The 17,282-nt window shown below is 37.6% G+C and overlaps 3 protein-coding genes across 4 annotated transcripts; all 3 read right to left on the bottom strand.

Moving 5' to 3' along the window:
• Positions 1-19: 19 nt before the first annotated feature.
• Positions 20-2,034, bottom strand: clec3a (C-type lectin domain family 3, member A). Of its 2 annotated transcripts, none has more exons than XM_026377740.1 (3): positions 1,809-2,034; positions 1,629-1,721; positions 20-1,143 (listed from the first exon to the last, which is right to left on the bottom strand). In XM_026377740.1, exons 1-3 carry the CDS (start codon positions 1,909-1,911, stop codon positions 746-748), a joined length of 594 nt encoding a protein of 197 aa, XP_026233525.1. In that variant the 5' UTR covers positions 1,912-2,034; the 3' UTR covers positions 20-745. The 2 variants fall into 2 exon arrangements, with proteins under 2 accessions (XP_026233525.1, XP_026233526.1); XM_026377741.1 differs by having other exon boundaries at positions 1,629-1,715; positions 1,809-2,028.
• Positions 2,035-5,351: 3,317 nt separating this feature from the next.
• On the bottom strand, positions 5,352-13,717 carry vat1l (vesicle amine transport 1-like). The gene is made up of 9 exons (XM_026378739.1): positions 13,284-13,717; positions 12,634-12,763; positions 12,213-12,428; positions 11,661-11,803; positions 10,044-10,147; positions 9,334-9,389; positions 8,998-9,192; positions 6,135-6,218; positions 5,352-5,496 (listed from the first exon to the last, which is right to left on the bottom strand). The coding sequence occupies exons 1-9, from the start codon at positions 13,496-13,498 to the stop codon at positions 5,398-5,400; spliced, it is 1,242 nt and encodes a 413-aa protein (XP_026234524.1). The 5' UTR covers positions 13,499-13,717; the 3' UTR covers positions 5,352-5,397.
• Positions 13,718-14,042: 325 nt separating this feature from the next.
• Positions 14,043-16,131, bottom strand: bola3 (bolA family member 3). Its single transcript, XM_026377626.1, has 4 exons — positions 15,953-16,131; positions 15,725-15,848; positions 14,871-14,959; positions 14,043-14,752 (listed from the first exon to the last, which is right to left on the bottom strand). Exons 1-4 carry the CDS (start codon positions 16,019-16,021, stop codon positions 14,687-14,689), a joined length of 348 nt encoding a protein of 115 aa, XP_026233411.1. The 5' UTR covers positions 16,022-16,131; the 3' UTR covers positions 14,043-14,686.
• Between the last annotated feature and the right edge of the window lie 1,151 nt (positions 16,132-17,282).

The following is a 17,282-nucleotide window of genomic DNA, read 5'->3' as shown; positions in this document are numbered from 1 at the left end:
ACCCACATTGTAATGGTAGTCAGGTGGGATTCACTTTATTATCTGATCATATAACCATAGTATTCTGATCTTATAATATTAACCAGGGTTTCTATTGAATTTGAAATTACTGTGGCAGTCTGGGACAGATTGTATCAGGTATCAAAGAAGTGAAGAGATGTAAATGTGGAGAAGAGAGACTCCGCAGAGACCACCAGCCACAATGGAACCAGAGGACGTTGCAGTTCGGTATCTTAACCCCTGAGCCATGAGAAGTCATGTGTGTGCCACTTAGTTGTGATGTCCTCCCTGAGTACTGGATGACCGTGAGCCACTGCAGCTAAAATAACACTTTTGTCTTAGCTTGTTAAATTTAGTGAAACGTTCACACATAGTACAGGAGCAGCAGGAGAATGCACATTTCACCTCAAAGGGTCTGATAACAGTCTGTCTCTGCAGAAACTCTAGGTTGCATATAATTCTCATTTTATGAGTCTTTTTTATTGTTAGTAATATATAATAATATAATATAAATCTCATGGATTATATTCAGTCATTGCCTGAATCTGTGGAGATAAAATCAGATAAACATGGCCCCAGGTAATACTTGATGTATTTAAGGTGAATTAAGAAGCTAATTATCACACAGATTCAACTTTTAATAAAATAACAAGTTGTGTTTTCATCATGAATTGGCACATATTTACCACTTTTAATTAATGACCCACATAAATGATTGAGTGAGTTGCCAACAGCTACATTCACTTCATGGAATGACATATTCACAGATGTACTTTTTCAGGGTGCGACACACCTCATCATACCACTTTCCTTGGGCAACCACTGAAAGAGCAACACAGCTCTCCCTCTTCGTTCCTGTGGGCTGCTTCTTGGAGCGGTCCCAGTTGAAGTAGCTGACTGGCAGACTGTTGACATCAACATACTGGCCTTCTTTCACTATGTCTGCCACACCGATCCAGAAGTCCTTGGAGCCCGGCACACTCCTCTTTGCGTAGTCTCTCAGTTCATTGTTTTCCATCAAATCCCGTGGCGTTGCAAGTGTTCCCCCTTGTGCAATGCAGTCTTCATTTGCTTCGTGGTAGTGTTTGGGTTCCTCACTTGTAAGATAACACTTCCTGTGAGCTTTGATGCCACGGAGACAGACTGAAAAAACACAACGCTGTTACTTAATCAGGGAATTGAATTGTAAAGTACCATACGTTCAAACTTGTGCAACAGGAAAATATATTATAATACTACTTTTACTTACTAATTTCATTGAACTACAGTCATATTCAGTATCTCATGGGTAAGAATGTTTATGAACGATGACAAATGAGCCAAGAAGGAAAGGGGGCTTAAAGAAACTTTTTGTAATTACGTTTCAAATGTTCCTCCTCCTTTGTTGTTTAACCTTTTACTTTACTGACCTCTGCTGGACACTCATCACACCAAGATATAAAAAATCTATTTACAACAATATCAGTTTCTCTCAGCTTTGTCAACAATCTGTTTTACATCTCAATGAGATCATTTCCAAGCAGCACTGAGATGAGTCAGATACACATTAACAATATTTATACCATATTGGTGTTTATCAAAACATCATCTACAACTAAACTATATGGCTGACAGAGTGAAAGCTGTACCTGTCTGCAATGCCTGCATCTCTTTCAGTGAATTCACTTCTTGCCACAACCTCTCAATCTGGGACTTCACATCATCGTCATCTCCAGCTGCATCTCAGTGAAGAGACAAGAAAAAAATGGTCAAAGAAGCGTTGGACCAGAGCATATTCTAGCTGAACTGCATGTGATGTGTATAGTTACCTCCAGATTGACGAGGCAACACAGCCTTTCGGATGCGAGAAGGACGGCTGGAGCTGAAGTGGAGCAAAGAGAAGCAGAGAACGAGGAAGGCCAGACGAGCCATGTCTGAGGCCAGTGGATCCTACGGGACAGGACACAGTAGCACACCTTGTACGTCTGCAAAAGGAACCAACAACACTGCAGGCGGCTCAATATATACTGGCCCTCTGTATGCCTTTCTGGGTTCTGGGTACTCACCCTGCACTGGCTCAAACAGTTTGTTTTTGTCCAAACATCAGGCGGAGGTGAGGGTGAAATGGTAAACAACAATTTCCTTGTCTGACTTTTGATAAATATTTACTTAGGAAAAACGTGTCCTAAGCTTTCATTTCACAAACAAACTGGAAATTAATTTTTTCACAACTTTGCTATTACAGCACGTTCTTCATCTCGTCCCATCACGTGTCAGTTTTGGAAACTTTGTGTAAATTGTCAGATGACACCACCCAGGACTGAAACACAGAATTCATGGACACTAAGTTGTATTAGTCTGATTATCATGGACCAATAAAGTGTGTCATTAAAACAAACTAACTAAAAATGTTGTGCTACATTTACATAGTAGAGTAGTAAGTAAAACTGCTATTAGACTCAGGGGAGTCCGGCGTCCACTGCTGGTCCAGACAAAGTTATTTTTAGAGTGAGATGCTGTACACTGACAGGAGAGGTTTGGGGTAGGGGGCTAAATAAGACACAACCTTGAGCATGTGAGCTGAATTTAGTAATACAACTTCAAAAAGCAGCACACGAAGTTTCTCTATAAGAGTTGCATGCGATACTATATGGTATGACCCTTTTAACATAGTTTGTTCTCTAGCAAATTATAGAACTATATCTTTATTTTTATTACAAATATGTGTGAATTGATAATATTACTATTGAATTCATGTGCGCTGTTATAACATAACTTTCTTTCCACCTGGAAGGAGACGTAACACCCAAAACTAACACCAGAGCCTGAGTGTGGGTACGAGATGATAATGACCATTAGGATGCATATGATCATAAATAAAAACCCAACTTGCAGCTGCTCTGACTGCATGAATTCATTCAAACTATACTGACTGGAGTGTCTTTGCAAAGGTCAACAGTTGCATAATTGAGAATTGTTGGAGCAGTGTTTAATTACTCGCCAGTATGTTGGTATTTTTTCCTGTGAGACACACATTTAGTGCACTAAAACAAAATATTTGTTTCTATCATGGGTAGAATTTGAGAATTCCTCACTTTGTTGCCATCTTGTGCCAAACCGAGGAATTAGTCAGAATGTGCAGTATACTGGAAACAGTATTTCAGATTATAAAATGTAACTGGTACTGAAAAACAACACAAAGCACTCTTCATAAAGTTGCAACCCATCATATTTTTTAGCCTGTGGTTAAGCGTGGTGTTCTTTACCTTTACTTTTCATGAAGCTGAATTGAATAATGTATGCATGATTGGAATCTAATCAGAAGCTACTATTCTTCACTGATTTTATAAGTCTAAAAAAACAACAAAAGGACATTTTGTCACATGGGAACAACTGATATCAGTTGAACTAAAACACAACTTTGCAGATAAATTTATTCAAGTAAACAGAGTTGTACTCAAAGATAGTACACAACAAAATGTGACAAAAATATACGTACACAGGAAAACCATAGTTTAGAAGGAACTTTGTGAACACACTACAATGCCAAACACTTTTTTTAACAAATTTTTTTTGTTGTTTTTACAAGGGCATATACACACAAACACACACACAGACACACACTCAAAACATGCACACACTCTTGCTCTCAGGTGCTCACACATATACACAATTAGACCCGACACTGAAGGCATCAAAACTGAGATGTATTTTCAAAGCATCTAAACATCATCACTCTTCACTATTTCCAAGCCCAGAAATGAATTTCTAAAATGATTCATCACTTTAATCCACCTGTTAACACAGTCTCCCTATGGTTCACCGTTCTTTATTTACTCCAGTTAGTTTTGCTGTTGCCCAGTTTTAATTTCTTAAAGTCTAATGATTAGGAAACATCCACTGATTTTATTCTTTCTATATTGAGAAAATACTTTTTGATGCATACTGTAAATGAATTTTGAGTCAGTTGAAAAGCGAATAGTAAATACATTAAATATGCAAGGCCAAATAAATAATGAAAACTGAACTAATAATTCAGTTTGTTGTGACTTAAATTTAAATCGGTCATCTGAATGGGAGTGTATAACTATTCTTACATAAAGTCAAACATGGTGTTGCTCAATTCTAACTCATCCTATCTTTATACACCTGCTCACTGTAAAAATTATTTATCTTGGAGCTTATGGCACTTTTGATGATGTGAGGCACCAGCAAGTAAACAACTTTGGTCGATCAAGCAAAGCAGAGACTCCTCAAACCTTGAACTGCAGCTGGGCTATTCCACGATCCTCCCAAGAAAACCCAGAATGTCCTTTTTTTGTATTTACATGTATTCATAAAGTTTTACAAATCTGATGTCTTGAACATTTTTTCTGATTATATTTCCATTACCTGAAGATAAATGTAACCCTGTCTTTTGTTCTGTATCATGTACGTATTTTAGGACATTTTTTGAACATACAGTTTAGTGGGAAAATATGTTGTTGTTGCCAAATAAACAGATTTATCTTACTACAAATTGTAACATCAGGTCAGAAAGTTTTTCAAAGAATATCCATTTACATATTCCAACTAAAAATACCTTTTTTTGTTAGTTTGTTCAAAGTGAACTTCTCACGAGGAGACCATTTCAAGTATCAAACACTCGTTTGTAGCTCAAAGGCACTGGTGATCTCATAATAAGAATAAAAGATCATGCAAATACACACAGACTTGTCTACCTCTCCTGGTTTACACATTATTACTGGAACATGAGAAAGTGATTTAACTTTCTTGGTCAGAAACGTGAAAACATTGGGGTAATTTTCTATAACTGTCACCATTGAGGACAGGTGTGAATTAAACTACATGTTTTTTTTTTCTATCTTATGGAAAGTTTAGACATGCTAAGCTTGTTGACCTATATGACACGTGCTTTTATAAATTGATTTTTAAGGCCTCTAATTTTAGAGTAATAATCACAAGTTAGCGAGTTGAAAGCTTATTCAGTCTGTTGCTAATTCATTAAACTGGTGGCAATTCAAGAAAGTGTAAAACTGACACAAACCTATTCACATTATTGGCTGGCATAACATTACTTTATAATACAGTGAAGAAAAAAATATTACTAATAATAATAATACTATTTTGAGAAATGCACTTGAGAAACTGTGTAGGTGTCAAACATGTTGTTAGTCTTTAGTTTACCTAAAACATTTGCTTGACCAATCTACTGACAAACAATAGGTAACAGACAAGAGGCACTAACACACACATACATTCATGCATACATGCATAGAGCACATGCATACACACACACACACACACACACACACACACACACACACACACACACACTGCACAACACTATGGATGTGTCCCCCTGTGGTGAATCTGTGCAGCCCCTCCAGTCTCTAGGCATGTTGCAGTTTATGGGTTCTAATGGATGAAAGGCATTCGCTCCTTGCTGTCATTATCTCCCTCGGGCTCCTCCTCTTCCTCTCCTGCTTCACTGGTCTCTGTGCTGTCGCTGGCCATCTAGTGAGAAATATTATTTTGTTATCATTAACGGTAAACTGGTCTACCCACGCAGAAAGAAAGAGGTGAAAATGACTGGGAGTCGACATCAAACGGTACAGTAAATGTGCATATGTGCCCTGTGCTAATGGGCAGCTATATGAAGGGCTGTGTGCTTTATGAGCATATCTATACATGCAATAGTTTTATTAGGTCTGATGTTGGGATCACCATGGCAACAACTGATCTAAAACAGGAGGAAATCCTACTCACTGCCTCCCAATGACCCTGAGTTAACATGAAAATGTACAGAAAGCATCAGTAATGTCAAATGTAACTATACACCAACAACAAATGCCACACAGTAAGTCACCCAGCAAATTAGCTGTGGGAATATATACTACAAGGTGTCATCTAAACAGCTAAGGTTGGGAAGTTATTGAAAGTATAAAATGTAAAATATATATAAAGTCCTGTAGCATGTGTTGTTAAGATTGTAAATCCAGTATATAAATATAAACATAACTAAAAACCAACTAAAGCTCAACCTTCAGCTCTAAGGTCGACCTTCTTCAGTGCTGTGTGTTGATGATTTGTAATAAATTCATTCATGAAAGTAAAGTAGGAAAAAAACAAGCTAAAATAAATGCTAATGTTACCAAAGGGGTGGGAGACTTCTCGACATCCAGAATGAGTTTTCCTATGTTGCCTCTGTCATGAATTCTCTGCATGGCCTCTTTTACCTGAGAATAAAACACAACAATTACCTTAATCAACTTACTAACTGAATGTATAGACAATAACTGTGAGATATATCATATAAAAACTATTTTTTTAAAATGACAAGCAAATTAAACTTTAATGTATAGCTGGGCTTATCCATTCAAACATTTTAATTTGGGGTTTTGATTTAGTGAATTAAATAATAGGTTCTTGCTTCATCGTGGTCTGTGTAGTTTATTTAAACAACCTCACCCTGCTGGACAATAACTAAACTCCTTATAACAGGCACAATAATACAGTGTTTCATTTTACTTTCAATTGCATCAACAATTTGGGCTGTACTTTGTGGAGGATTAACCTACTTTAGACTGGCAGAGCAGAAGGGCTCTAATAACAATAAACTGACATGAATAAATGTTTTTGCAGCTTCCTACAGTAGATGGAACAATTACTTCTTAAACTATTTTAGTAAAATTAGACACAAAAAACAAATTATTTTATTGTTCACTTTTTCATACTTTTATAAAAAGATGCATCATCCATGAGTTTTATTTATGTGAGTATAAATTAACTGTACAGTATTTGTAGTAAAGTATTATAATTAGGTATAGAATATAGTAATATTATTAAAAACCTCTGCAAATTAGAAACATTATTCTAACACATCATCTCCCTGCTTCTCCTCTCCTTATCACCAGACTACAGTTTGAAAACATAACATTTAAGCAGTGTATGAAAGCACAAATCACAATAATAAAAATGAACATTACATAGTTAAAAATAATAATTAATGTTTCATTTCAAAATAAAAAAAGTCTAAAATTGTGGACAGACTGAACCATGAGTGACTCCTCAAAGCAAGTTCTGCCAACAGGGAGTCTGAAGAAACACAATAAAAAACACTACAATATGTTTTATGAGCTGATGTTATGTTCAAATAAATAAAAAAAAAACATCATCCAGTGAAACTGCTGGGTAAACACTGTCAATCATTCACAGTCTGATTACTACAAGTAGGGTGGTGGTGGAGGGAGAGATGTGGATCAAGTATGATTATATTCTTCTCTACACACGGCAGCGTCCCTGTGATCACATCACGGCAGAGTCAACGTAGCGTCTGCATGGTTTGTTATTTGCAATAATTTGCATGAATACCCAATCATAATGCAGTGGTTGAAGCAATACTGTGCTGTACACTGACTGAGGCTTCAAAACTACATTGACAAACTCCTTATGTTGGCATCAAGAGGCAACAGTTTCCATTATATATGTATTTTAAAATCCACTGGAATGACAGTTTTTCTGTACAACAACTTACTCAGCAGGTTAAAACTATCAACTGTGAAACAGCTCATCTGAATCACTGTGCAAAGAAAAATCCACGCATCACTAAACATCCTCGGGATCTAATACATTGTTTTCTCATTACAAACCACAACTGAATGTGCTTCTTTGTCTGGAAGCCATTTATTATAAGCATTCATTTGTTAAAAGGAAAAGAGGTAATGAAGCCAAGAACAAAATCAGGTCATAAACTTGTCCAGCATCTTGCTGATAAACAGAAATTTGCAGCAAAGAGGAGACAGAGGGTGAAATACAAAGATCAGTAACTGCTACGACATGTACATAGGTTCACATTTTTATTTTTTTAGACAGCATGTCACACAAATTCCTATTTTCCTCACTGAAACTGTTGGTAGTCAGGTATCCTTTCATATTACGTTCAATTTTCATTCCAGAAAAAAAGGTTGGTATGGTCAACATATAAACTAACGCCCTCTGAATTCTCCTTCCAAATGAGACAGACTGTGCCCCTGACACCACATCCCACGCCATCCTCCCCTCTAATGAGATTCTTCATGGGCGATGGTTTCAGTGAATGGCCTGAGCGATCTGCCAAAGTTTAATGACAACAGTACTGGAGAAGGTTCCCATGAGAAATGAAACTCCAAAGACAAAAATCGTTTGATCAACATATTTTCTGTCTGACTGTGGAGAGAAAGCTCAGAATGAGCTGTGCTGCCTCGTTTCAGAGCATTTGGGGGTGTGAAAGAAATTCCAAGTGATAACACTGACTGGAACCAGAAATCGCTTTCAGATACAGCTTTATGAGGAACTATAACTTGAGTCTTGTGCCATAAGATGTAGTTTTACTGAGATAAAACCCTGTCGCAGAGAAAACAGCTTTCACCATTTGACTCAACAGCGGTGGCAGCATCGCTCGCTGCTAACATAAACCTTCAGCAATTTACAATACTTCATGTTCAGCATTTTTGCACAAGGTCACCAAACTCTATGAAGAAACTGTGATTCACTGGGATTCTGTCACATTATTTTCTGATTGATTTAAAGATGATTTCCACAACCTTCCATCAAACAACTGAGCCGGACACAACAAACTAGAAGAAGGTAAAAGGCTCCTGTTTCTTGTGAGCTGATCCAAAGCCAAAAATGTAAATGTTGTGATTAGGCCAGGTTAGCTTAATTAGAATAACCACATTTAGTACAAATTGAAAGTGAATGAAGTGATTGATGTATGGCCTGTTGGGTTTTGTGTGGGTGTGAAATCATTGTGGAACAGGAAGATGCAACCTACCCACCATCTGTGGAAGAATGTCCAACAACAGCTGACAATGTCCCACAGAAACCAGCAGTGACAAAGAACAGATTATTTACTGTCCAAAATGTCTGCAGAAACTGTTTTCTTAAATCTTTCTGTATGTTACCACTGTGATCATTTTTAATTTGATCACGACTGACTTTACTGTCTTAAAGCCTCAGATCTCCGCAGGCTCTTACCTCCTCCAACGCCCACAGGGAATCCACTACCGGCTTGATCTTTTTTTGTTCGTAGAGACACAAGAGTTTGTCCATCACTGATTTCACAAGACTACACCTCCCTTGTTTGAAGAGCAAGTTGAGCAGTGAGAATCCAGCTATGACTTTGTTCTCCTCGTATAGTTTTATTGGGTTCACCTTCTCCACCTGCCACCACTGGAGAAAACAATAAGCAGAAACATGAGTGACTCAATCGTCTGTGAACACATTTTCGCTGGCCTTGAAAATGTGTTCACTGGATAGTAAAAGGTTAGTGTTTCCTTCAAATGCTGATGACAGACTGCATCTCTGACTCACAGATTTTGCAAAGCTGAAGAAACTCTTTGTTTCCCCAGTCACCATGTTTGAAGCACCTGAAATAAAAAACAACAATAACAGGATTTCTGTATTCTGTGCAAAAAGCTGGACAGAAGTTAGTGGTCATTAACAGATGGGTGAGGTGGGTGAGAAACAGCTGTCACCTTTAGACCCTTATATAAATAAAGCATGCCTTTGCACACATTCAGAATAAGTAAAACTAATGAATAAATCTCCTCCTAATGCTGTTACTTGATTCATGAGATTGGATAGGAAGTGAAGTAATTACCAGAGATGAGATAAAAATGGTAGCTGTGGAGGACAATACATTTAATTTGCAGGCATGTTTTATTCAAGTGAGCTTCACATCCAGTCCACCTGTCACCACGCTGCATGAATTCAAGACCTGTGTTTAAGAGGGTAGTTCCTCAAAACTGGAAAGAGGTCTTTTTTCTTTACTGCCATGAGTTGGATGAGAACTTTAAGTCAAGCATAAAGGGCTGGACACAGAGAAGAATGGTATTGATCCTGTCATCAAACTCCTGGCAAAAAAAGCTGAATGTAGAAGTGCACTTCCTAAAATGCGCAGCTATTGCTTTCACTGCTGAACCAACTACAGTTTGAAGCAAATCAGCAAACATTTGACTAACACACTGCAAAGCTTCTTATTTCCCATTAGCAAACAGCAAAACCAAGAGTATTGTGCTCACCGTAGAGGATATAAGTCCCCAGTGGTTTCAGCAGACTCAGTCCTTTCCCTGTGTTCTCCCCACACAGACAGTCCAACAGGATGTCAACTCCCTGTGGAGAAATCCTGAAATACCAAGAAAAGGTGACGCTCACTAAGAAAGTAACCATTTCAATTAATATATCACAGTAGTCTAAACTTGGTAATAGTTTTCTCCGTTAACAGTGGATCTGCAGATATATTCTTTTCTATTTATTATGTTAAAACACTTTAAAATATACAGTAACTAAGCTTGACATTATTTTTTTATATTTTATAGGGGAAACAACTAATCACATTCAGTGGATTCACGAGTTGCATCCCTAAATAATATCAGATGAGTAGTTTGTTTATCCACTGATTGATTCATTGACTGTTTCAGCTCTACTGACCATGTTGTGATGAAGCAGAAACACCATCCAGATATATTCTAAGGCTGCTTTACTGATTTTATGCACTAAATCTAAATGTGCTCTGTTAGTCCTTACGTTCAGCCTTCGTTTTTCAATTTATCATAGATTCATAAGCGATGAGCACTTATTCTCTGAAGTATTACTCTGAGGAAAGATTGCAGCATAATACAGTACAACCCACGTTTTTGTTTGACTCTGCCCACAGTTTTCTTATAAAGAGATTATTGATGTTTGCCAAAGCCCACATTACTCCTCCTAAGTAACACATTTTAAATGATGTAACAAAAACTTCGAGTTCCTACTGCACACAGAATCAATCAGACAATAATTTTACCATAATGAGCCTCATTAAAGATACAGTACAATTATGAAAGAATGAAAGGCATGTTATTACCGAGGGGGACCATCATTTTTTTTTACTTTCTGCCTTGTGGCCCTGAACACCTGCTTGGCTAGACTGCTTGGTGGTCTTGTGATTCCCATGGTTTTTGCCTTTTGTAAAAAGACTAATTTAATTGTACTTTGCTCTTGATCCTAAGAGGAATGTGTGGGCCAGAGAGATGAAAGGCACATTAATCCACTTCCATTGCTGATATGGATTTAGAAAGCAAGAAAGCATGATATTTACATTTCTGTGTATTATAATATGACAAATATGAACCACATAAGTAATATACTCAACATATTACTGTAAGTATGGTATACCTACTTTGGTTTACTTAACAGTACACCACAAATACTGTAAATTACTGCTAAAGCTAAGTGATTTTCACATAAACATTAAAATACTTCGCAACATTTTTATAAAAAGCTCTGAACTTTGCAGCATAACTACAGGTAACCTGTTGCATAGTGCATCAGCAGTATTTGGTACAAGGGGTTGATTTTGTAAGGTTACCTGGGTGACTGTGCGCCGTGTTGTAAATTAAATGTGTAGAATATCAATGCTCGGCTTTAATTGGCTCACTTGTTCCACATTGTGTTTTCACACACTGCTGCTGCTGCTTTCTGAAGTTGCCATGGGGACCATGACCACACAAGACCAAATAAGGCGACAGGTAACATCTGCATCCTCACACAAAGTCGGTGTTTTCACATTAGCTCACGTGCGTGTTCCCTGTCTGGTGATGCTTTGAAATCTCATTTTACCGTTAACAACTTGAGTAACACAAACGTCTCATTCTTACTTTTTGACTTCTTGTATATAATCCACATTTCTGTCAAACAGGTGAGTCACAGAGTCTCGGATGGCTGCATGTTTGAAACACGAGGCAATGCCAAACACAGTGACATTAGGTACAGTAGAGCAGAGCTGAGCCACAGCTTGACCCTGAAAAGAAATAAAGAAAAAAGAAAAACATTTGCAACAATGAATCCGCGTGTGAGAGCACAGAGAATAACTCGAAAGAATAACTCCAAATGTACCAAAAGAAAAAAACTGAAACACAATCCACTGACACAGTTAACACAGAGATTTGTGAGCATGTAATGCTTCTGATTACTTGTTATAAGACATTAACAGTTGTCGAACAATGTCGAATTTCACTTCTTTAACTACTTTAAAACATGTTCCACAGGAAACTCATTCTAGTAAATTGAATAGAACTTGAAATACAACAGAACAGAAAAACATGTTCTATTTATTGGAAACTATCAGCTATAATGAGAGTGAGGAAACAGCTGAGCTTGTTTTCTGGCAGTGCAATAGTTGCACAAAAAAAAAAAAAAAAAAGACTTACTACACCACCTCCTGCTGAATGGACCAGCACTGACATCCCCTCTTGCAGATTGGCAACCTCAAAGAGCATCATATAGGCCGCCACAAAGTTCAGGGAGAACGCTGCAGCCTCTGCAAAAGTCATTTCCTCTGGCATCTTGTAGACAAAATCCACTGGTGTGCAAACCACTTCTGCCCAAGCATTGTAATTGACAAAAGCCATAACTCTGTCACCTATCTGAAAGAAACACGCTGGGTTAGCAGAGTAACTAGCTGACACCAACGTGAAACATGTGGCTCTAAAGCAGAAGAGATTTGTACAGTACATGAAAGATGATGGATTCATTCTCATCTATTTCTCATAAATACACTTTTAGCGCATGTTTACAACTCTAGTGTTGTTGATGCAGATGACCACATGAACCACCTGTGACTTCACTAACCTCAAATCCCTTTGTGTTTTCACCCACTGACTCTACAATTCCAGAGCATTCAAACCCGGGCACAAGAGGAGGTTTTGGAGGATTATCAATAGTCCCCTGACGTACCATCAGGTCCAAGAAATTCAAGCCACTGCAACAGATCATACATATATATATCCTTACTGTTTGTTTGAATTCATGGATGAAGTGTGCATTTGAACTGTCTCTGACCACTGACTCCATGTATAATAAACATTTTATGCCAGCTGAGGTTATGAGATTTAGGGACTGCCAGCAGTGAGTCACTGGCTATTCCTGTGTGAACACAAGGCCAGATTCAACAGGCGTGCTCCATTAAATAATAAAGAAATACACTTTAATATTCCCAAACTGTGGGTTTGACCATTTTAGCAGCTGACAGCCGCAATGAAGTGAGCCAATCAGTCAATAACCTGCAAACAGAGCAGTTATAAAACAGGTCTCGTAATTTGAAATGTCTGAATGTGGCAGACTGACCAGCAAACCTCATGTACTGGAAAAAGACCTGTAGCTTCGTGGCAGCGTAATTTACCGTCTCTGCTGGTTAGAAATGCGCTGGGAATCAAGCGTCAGTGCGCAGATGACAATCCAGAAGCACTTGTAAAACGTGTTGATCATCTAATCCGACTCACCAGGCTTTGACGCGGATCTTCACTTCGCCCTCCTGAGGCTCGGGCATCGCCTTCTTGGTCACCCTGAGTTTGTTAAGACCTCCAAAACCCGCCAGGATCACCGCTCGCATTTCTTTGGCGTCGCCACTCGTCTCCACGTTCTCCGTTTCTTTGCCAACATTTCTGTCTATCATGTACTCGGTTTCCTCCGTCATATCTGCTCCTTCTTTAGCCATGTCGGAGACCAGCTGCTGCTCCTCGGGCTTCAGAGTGATGTGGTGCGCAGCCTGTGCACAGACAGGCGCTGTATGGATGGATGCTCCTCCACAGCGGAGCCTCAGTCTCAGTCCACAGTTTTATCCCGTCATGTAAAACTAAAGCCACAGATGAGCATTTTTAATTCCCTTCTAGCCCTGGAGATTCGGAGTGATTCAACTAAAGTTTGCCATGGTAAGAATACATGGAAACATAATTCATCTATGTGTTATCTTTGATTGCAGCGTGAGGCAAGTACGAAGTGCGCCATCTGCTGGTGAAGTGTATACTAAACCTCATCTACATGAAAGGACAGATGATCAACAAGTCTTAAATAAGCAGTGGAAGAAAATCATGATATATTGTCTAAGCTGTCTGCAAAATGTTAAAATATTTATTAATATTCAACTAAAAGTCTCTCAGCCTTTTATATATCAAGATGAATTTAACTATTACTTTGTCTAAAAACCTAACTATAAATCTTTTTTATTACAAAAGCGTTCACATTCAATCAAGTAAAAAGTGTGTCAGGGGAAAAGCAGCTACTTTTTATTGCAACTTGGAATCATCAGTGCATAGGTAGCATGAATACAAGGTCCGGGAGCAATCCAATGGTAAGTAACAAGTTCATAATCAACAAACCAACATGGAGCAGTAGCATATCATTTGTGACCAGTGACACCGTAAAATAATGCCCCACAAACTGATGTCCCCCAGTTTAAAACAAGGATCCATAGCAATTCTCCAATATTTGGTATGTTTGTATTTACTACTTCCTGGATTCCTTTTGATCTTATCTTATCTTCATTACACCAGCATCTCTTCAATCCTGAGAAGACCCCCAGACTGGGAGGAAACCTACATAACTTGACAACTAGTATTTTACCAAGTCATTTTGTGCGTATCATAGCTTCTTTAGTTTTATAAATTATCTCAGAGCAGAAGTCATCTCATTGAAAGATCATTTAGTGCGGCATTATATTTATCACACATCTCAGATTATCAACATGTAACTTACAGAGGTAATGTCTCTGTGCATTTCTGCCACTTGCACATTAACAATTATAACTTAACTGATTTACCAGGCAATGACTTGTTTGAAACTCTACATTCATGACAGACAGGGTGAGCAAGAGAAAAGGGTGTAGATCGACAGTGGAAGATTTTCTCTAATGCTTTGGAACATCAGTAAATATTCGCAGTCCATGCATCCCTTGAATCTCGTCCTTGAGTGCCTGTAGAGGACAAAACATATCAACAACTGTAAAACACACAACAACATAGCATACATAGCTTTGGACTAATGATTATTTTATAGTCCCACAGGTTATATGCTGGAGTTATTGTTATTACCTGATTGACCAACTGGTGTTGCTGAACAGTCCTTTTTCCTTTGAACTCATTGGACTCTATATGGATCTCATACATGGCCCCACAACCACCTAAACACAGAATCACACAAACACTGTCAAGTACTGTATGTAGTGAACATCTGGTGTCTACACAAGTTTAAGAGCAAAGTTTACAGGACGTATAAACTGAAGACAAAACTGTGTTAAAGATAGACGCATGAAACGAGGTTCAGTTGAACGTATCAGGCCGACAAATGTCTGAAAAAGTCAAAGGAAATGATTCACCTTTTTTTGTTGTTTTGTAATTTAGTTTGGAATAAAATCAGCAGTGTTGTATTTTATTTGAAAAAAAAAACAAAAAAAAAAACATATGTATTACAAATATCGTATGTGTTTATATAGTGCACACAGTATGTGTTGTGAATCATCGACACAATACTCTACAGTTTTACTAATAACTTTTAGTTAAAAATTAAAATCATCGGTTCCAGATTCTTGAATGATAATATCCACTAGATTTCTTGGATTTATGTTAGGTAAAGTAAGTTATTTTGAGTTATTGGCCATTACTCACGCAAAACAAGCATTCCGAATATGCATACTTATTAGTATTTTACAGGTTTAGATAAATGAAAACAGCACATTTATCAAAAATAAAAAAACATTGTTATAGCCCTAATTACATCCTATATGTAGAAGATCCCCAAGCTGCGGCCTCTGTAATGGCAGTATAGACTAATGTACAAACAAACATTGTAGAAACCTGTCATTTTTTGTTTTTTTTATTTTATTTTAGATCCCTGAGTTGTCATGTTGCTCTAACTGATCTATCTCTGATTATAGATCAGTGCTTACCCGATATATCCACAACTTTGAGCGACGAAGCTAAAGGGAACTTCTCCTTCAGTACCTTTGAGATGCGGACCTCTCCGTCTGTTTGTGTGGACAGAAATCTGTTCACCTGGCTGGAGATTAAAACCTGAAGAGGCAAAGACGAGCTGCGGTAAGTGTCAAGTTAGCAAACTGCTAGTGGACTGGACAGCGCTCAAAGCTGCAGCGGAAAGTCTGGTAAAAGATATTTACTTCATTGCTGCGAAGAGCCCGGAGAGAAGACGCTATTGTGCTGCCCAAGCTCCGTTTACACGACAACATAATGGGAATGTAGTGTCGGCGTTTTCATGAGAAGTTTAGTAAATCCGCCGTGTTTGGTTTGTTCAACGACTCATGTCCTCAAACCGCTTCGTCGTCGCAGGAATATGACGTCAGACATCCGGGACCTTAACGAGTTTTTCCGCGACGGTCATAATAAAAAATGTTTCAGCTCCAAAATAAACGTGGAAGAAAAAAAAAAAGGAGACATGAGCCAAAATATAATACTGAACAACCAAAAGTAATGCAAAGGAAGCCCAAAGCTGATATCCAACCCTACAGGAGGGCATTTTAGGGAGAAAACCTCTGCAGAGAAAACTAAAACATCACCAGTGACGCAACACAATGCAAAATGAGATATTAAATAAGGTTGAAGAAGGACCACAAAGAAACAAAACAAATACAAAGAGACACAAAACAATACAATACCAGCAAAAATGATGTTCAATTACACAATTAATAACCAAAACAAGACACAAAATGAGCACTAATGTCATGGCTGCTTGTTTTGAAAGCAGTTTTTTAGATCCTTCACTTAAAGATTAAACCTAATAAGTAAATCCTAGAACCCCAGAATGGGGTTTTTATAGTGACTTTAAAAACAATAGCACCTTAGGATTGTGATTATTTTCATCATTTCATTACACTTCCACAGTACTTAATTAAAAGGAAAAGCAGAAAATCCACATTACATTTGAGAATCTAGATTAATATGATGTTTAACACTTAAACAACTAATTAGTCATTAAAACAATTTGAATTTTCAGTTGATGAAATAGTCAATTAAACTAATCATTTGGGTACAACTATTGACTACTACTGGACTATTGAGATTGATTTACAACAAAGTTCATATTATTAAAAGTTTTTTTTTTTTTTTACATAAGTAGTGATGTAACTGAGGCTGTAAGATGAATGTAGTGATATAAAATGAAATAGTTTTCTTCTGAAATATAGTAGAGTTGATATAAAGCACTGCAACTGTACAAAGTACTTTAAAAATTGTATTTAAATAGAGCAATGTAAATGGACTTTGCTATAATGCCAAAATTAACGAAGGCAGTCTTTTTTTTAGATAAAATGACGCATGATAAAAGTATTTCTAATCCCATGATGATGTGTTTCTATCATGTTTTGTTTCATGACACTGTGATTTTTAGGTTGTTTTTTAATCCAACCTTTCATGTTGTTGTGAACAAATTCAAGCCCATTAGACAATTAAAGCCTCTGGTTCGTTCAGACTGACATTTTCATAATAGCAAAG

Source organism: Anabas testudineus, chromosome 3 (genome assembly GCF_900324465.2).
Source record: "Anabas testudineus chromosome 3, fAnaTes1.2, whole genome shotgun sequence".
In the NCBI taxonomy this organism is placed as follows: Eukaryota; Metazoa; Chordata; class Actinopteri; order Anabantiformes; family Anabantidae; genus Anabas; species Anabas testudineus.
This window is presented reverse-complemented; position numbering and strand designations above follow the sequence as displayed.

Excerpts from the sequence above, each read along its gene's own strand:
- clec3a (XM_026377740.1), bottom strand. The coding sequence starts at position 1,911 with ATGGCTCGTCTGGCCTTCCTCGTTCTCTGCTTCTCTTTGCTCCACTTC. Across the intron at positions 1,722-1,808 it reads GTTGCCTCGTCAATCTGGAG|ATGCAGCTGGAGATGACGAT; the intron begins GTAACTATACAC and ends CTCTTCACTGAG. Across the intron at positions 1,144-1,628 it reads GATGCAGGCATTGCAGACAG|TCTGTCTCCGTGGCATCAAA; the intron begins GTACAGCTTTCA and ends GTGTTTTTTCAG.
- vat1l (XM_026378739.1), bottom strand. The coding sequence starts at position 13,498 with ATGGCTAAAGAAGGAGCAGATATGACGGAGGAAACCGAGTACATGATA. Across the intron at positions 9,193-9,333 it reads TCTTCAGCTTTGCAAAATCT|TGGTGGCAGGTGGAGAAGGT; the intron begins GTGAGTCAGAGA and ends TGTTTTCTCCAG. Across the intron at positions 6,219-8,997 it reads CCCTGTGGGCGTTGGAGGAG|GTAAAAGAGGCCATGCAGAG; the intron begins GTAAGAGCCTGC and ends TTTTATTCTCAG.
- bola3 (XM_026377626.1), bottom strand. The coding sequence starts at position 16,021 with ATGTTGTCGTGTAAACGGAGCTTGGGCAGCACAATAGCGTCTTCTCTC. Across the intron at positions 14,960-15,724 it reads CAAAGTTGTGGATATATCGG|GTGGTTGTGGGGCCATGTAT; the intron begins GTAAGCACTGAT and ends TTCTGTGTTTAG. Across the intron at positions 14,753-14,870 it reads AACACCAGTTGGTCAATCAG|GCACTCAAGGACGAGATTCA; the intron begins GTAATAACAATA and ends TGTCCTCTACAG.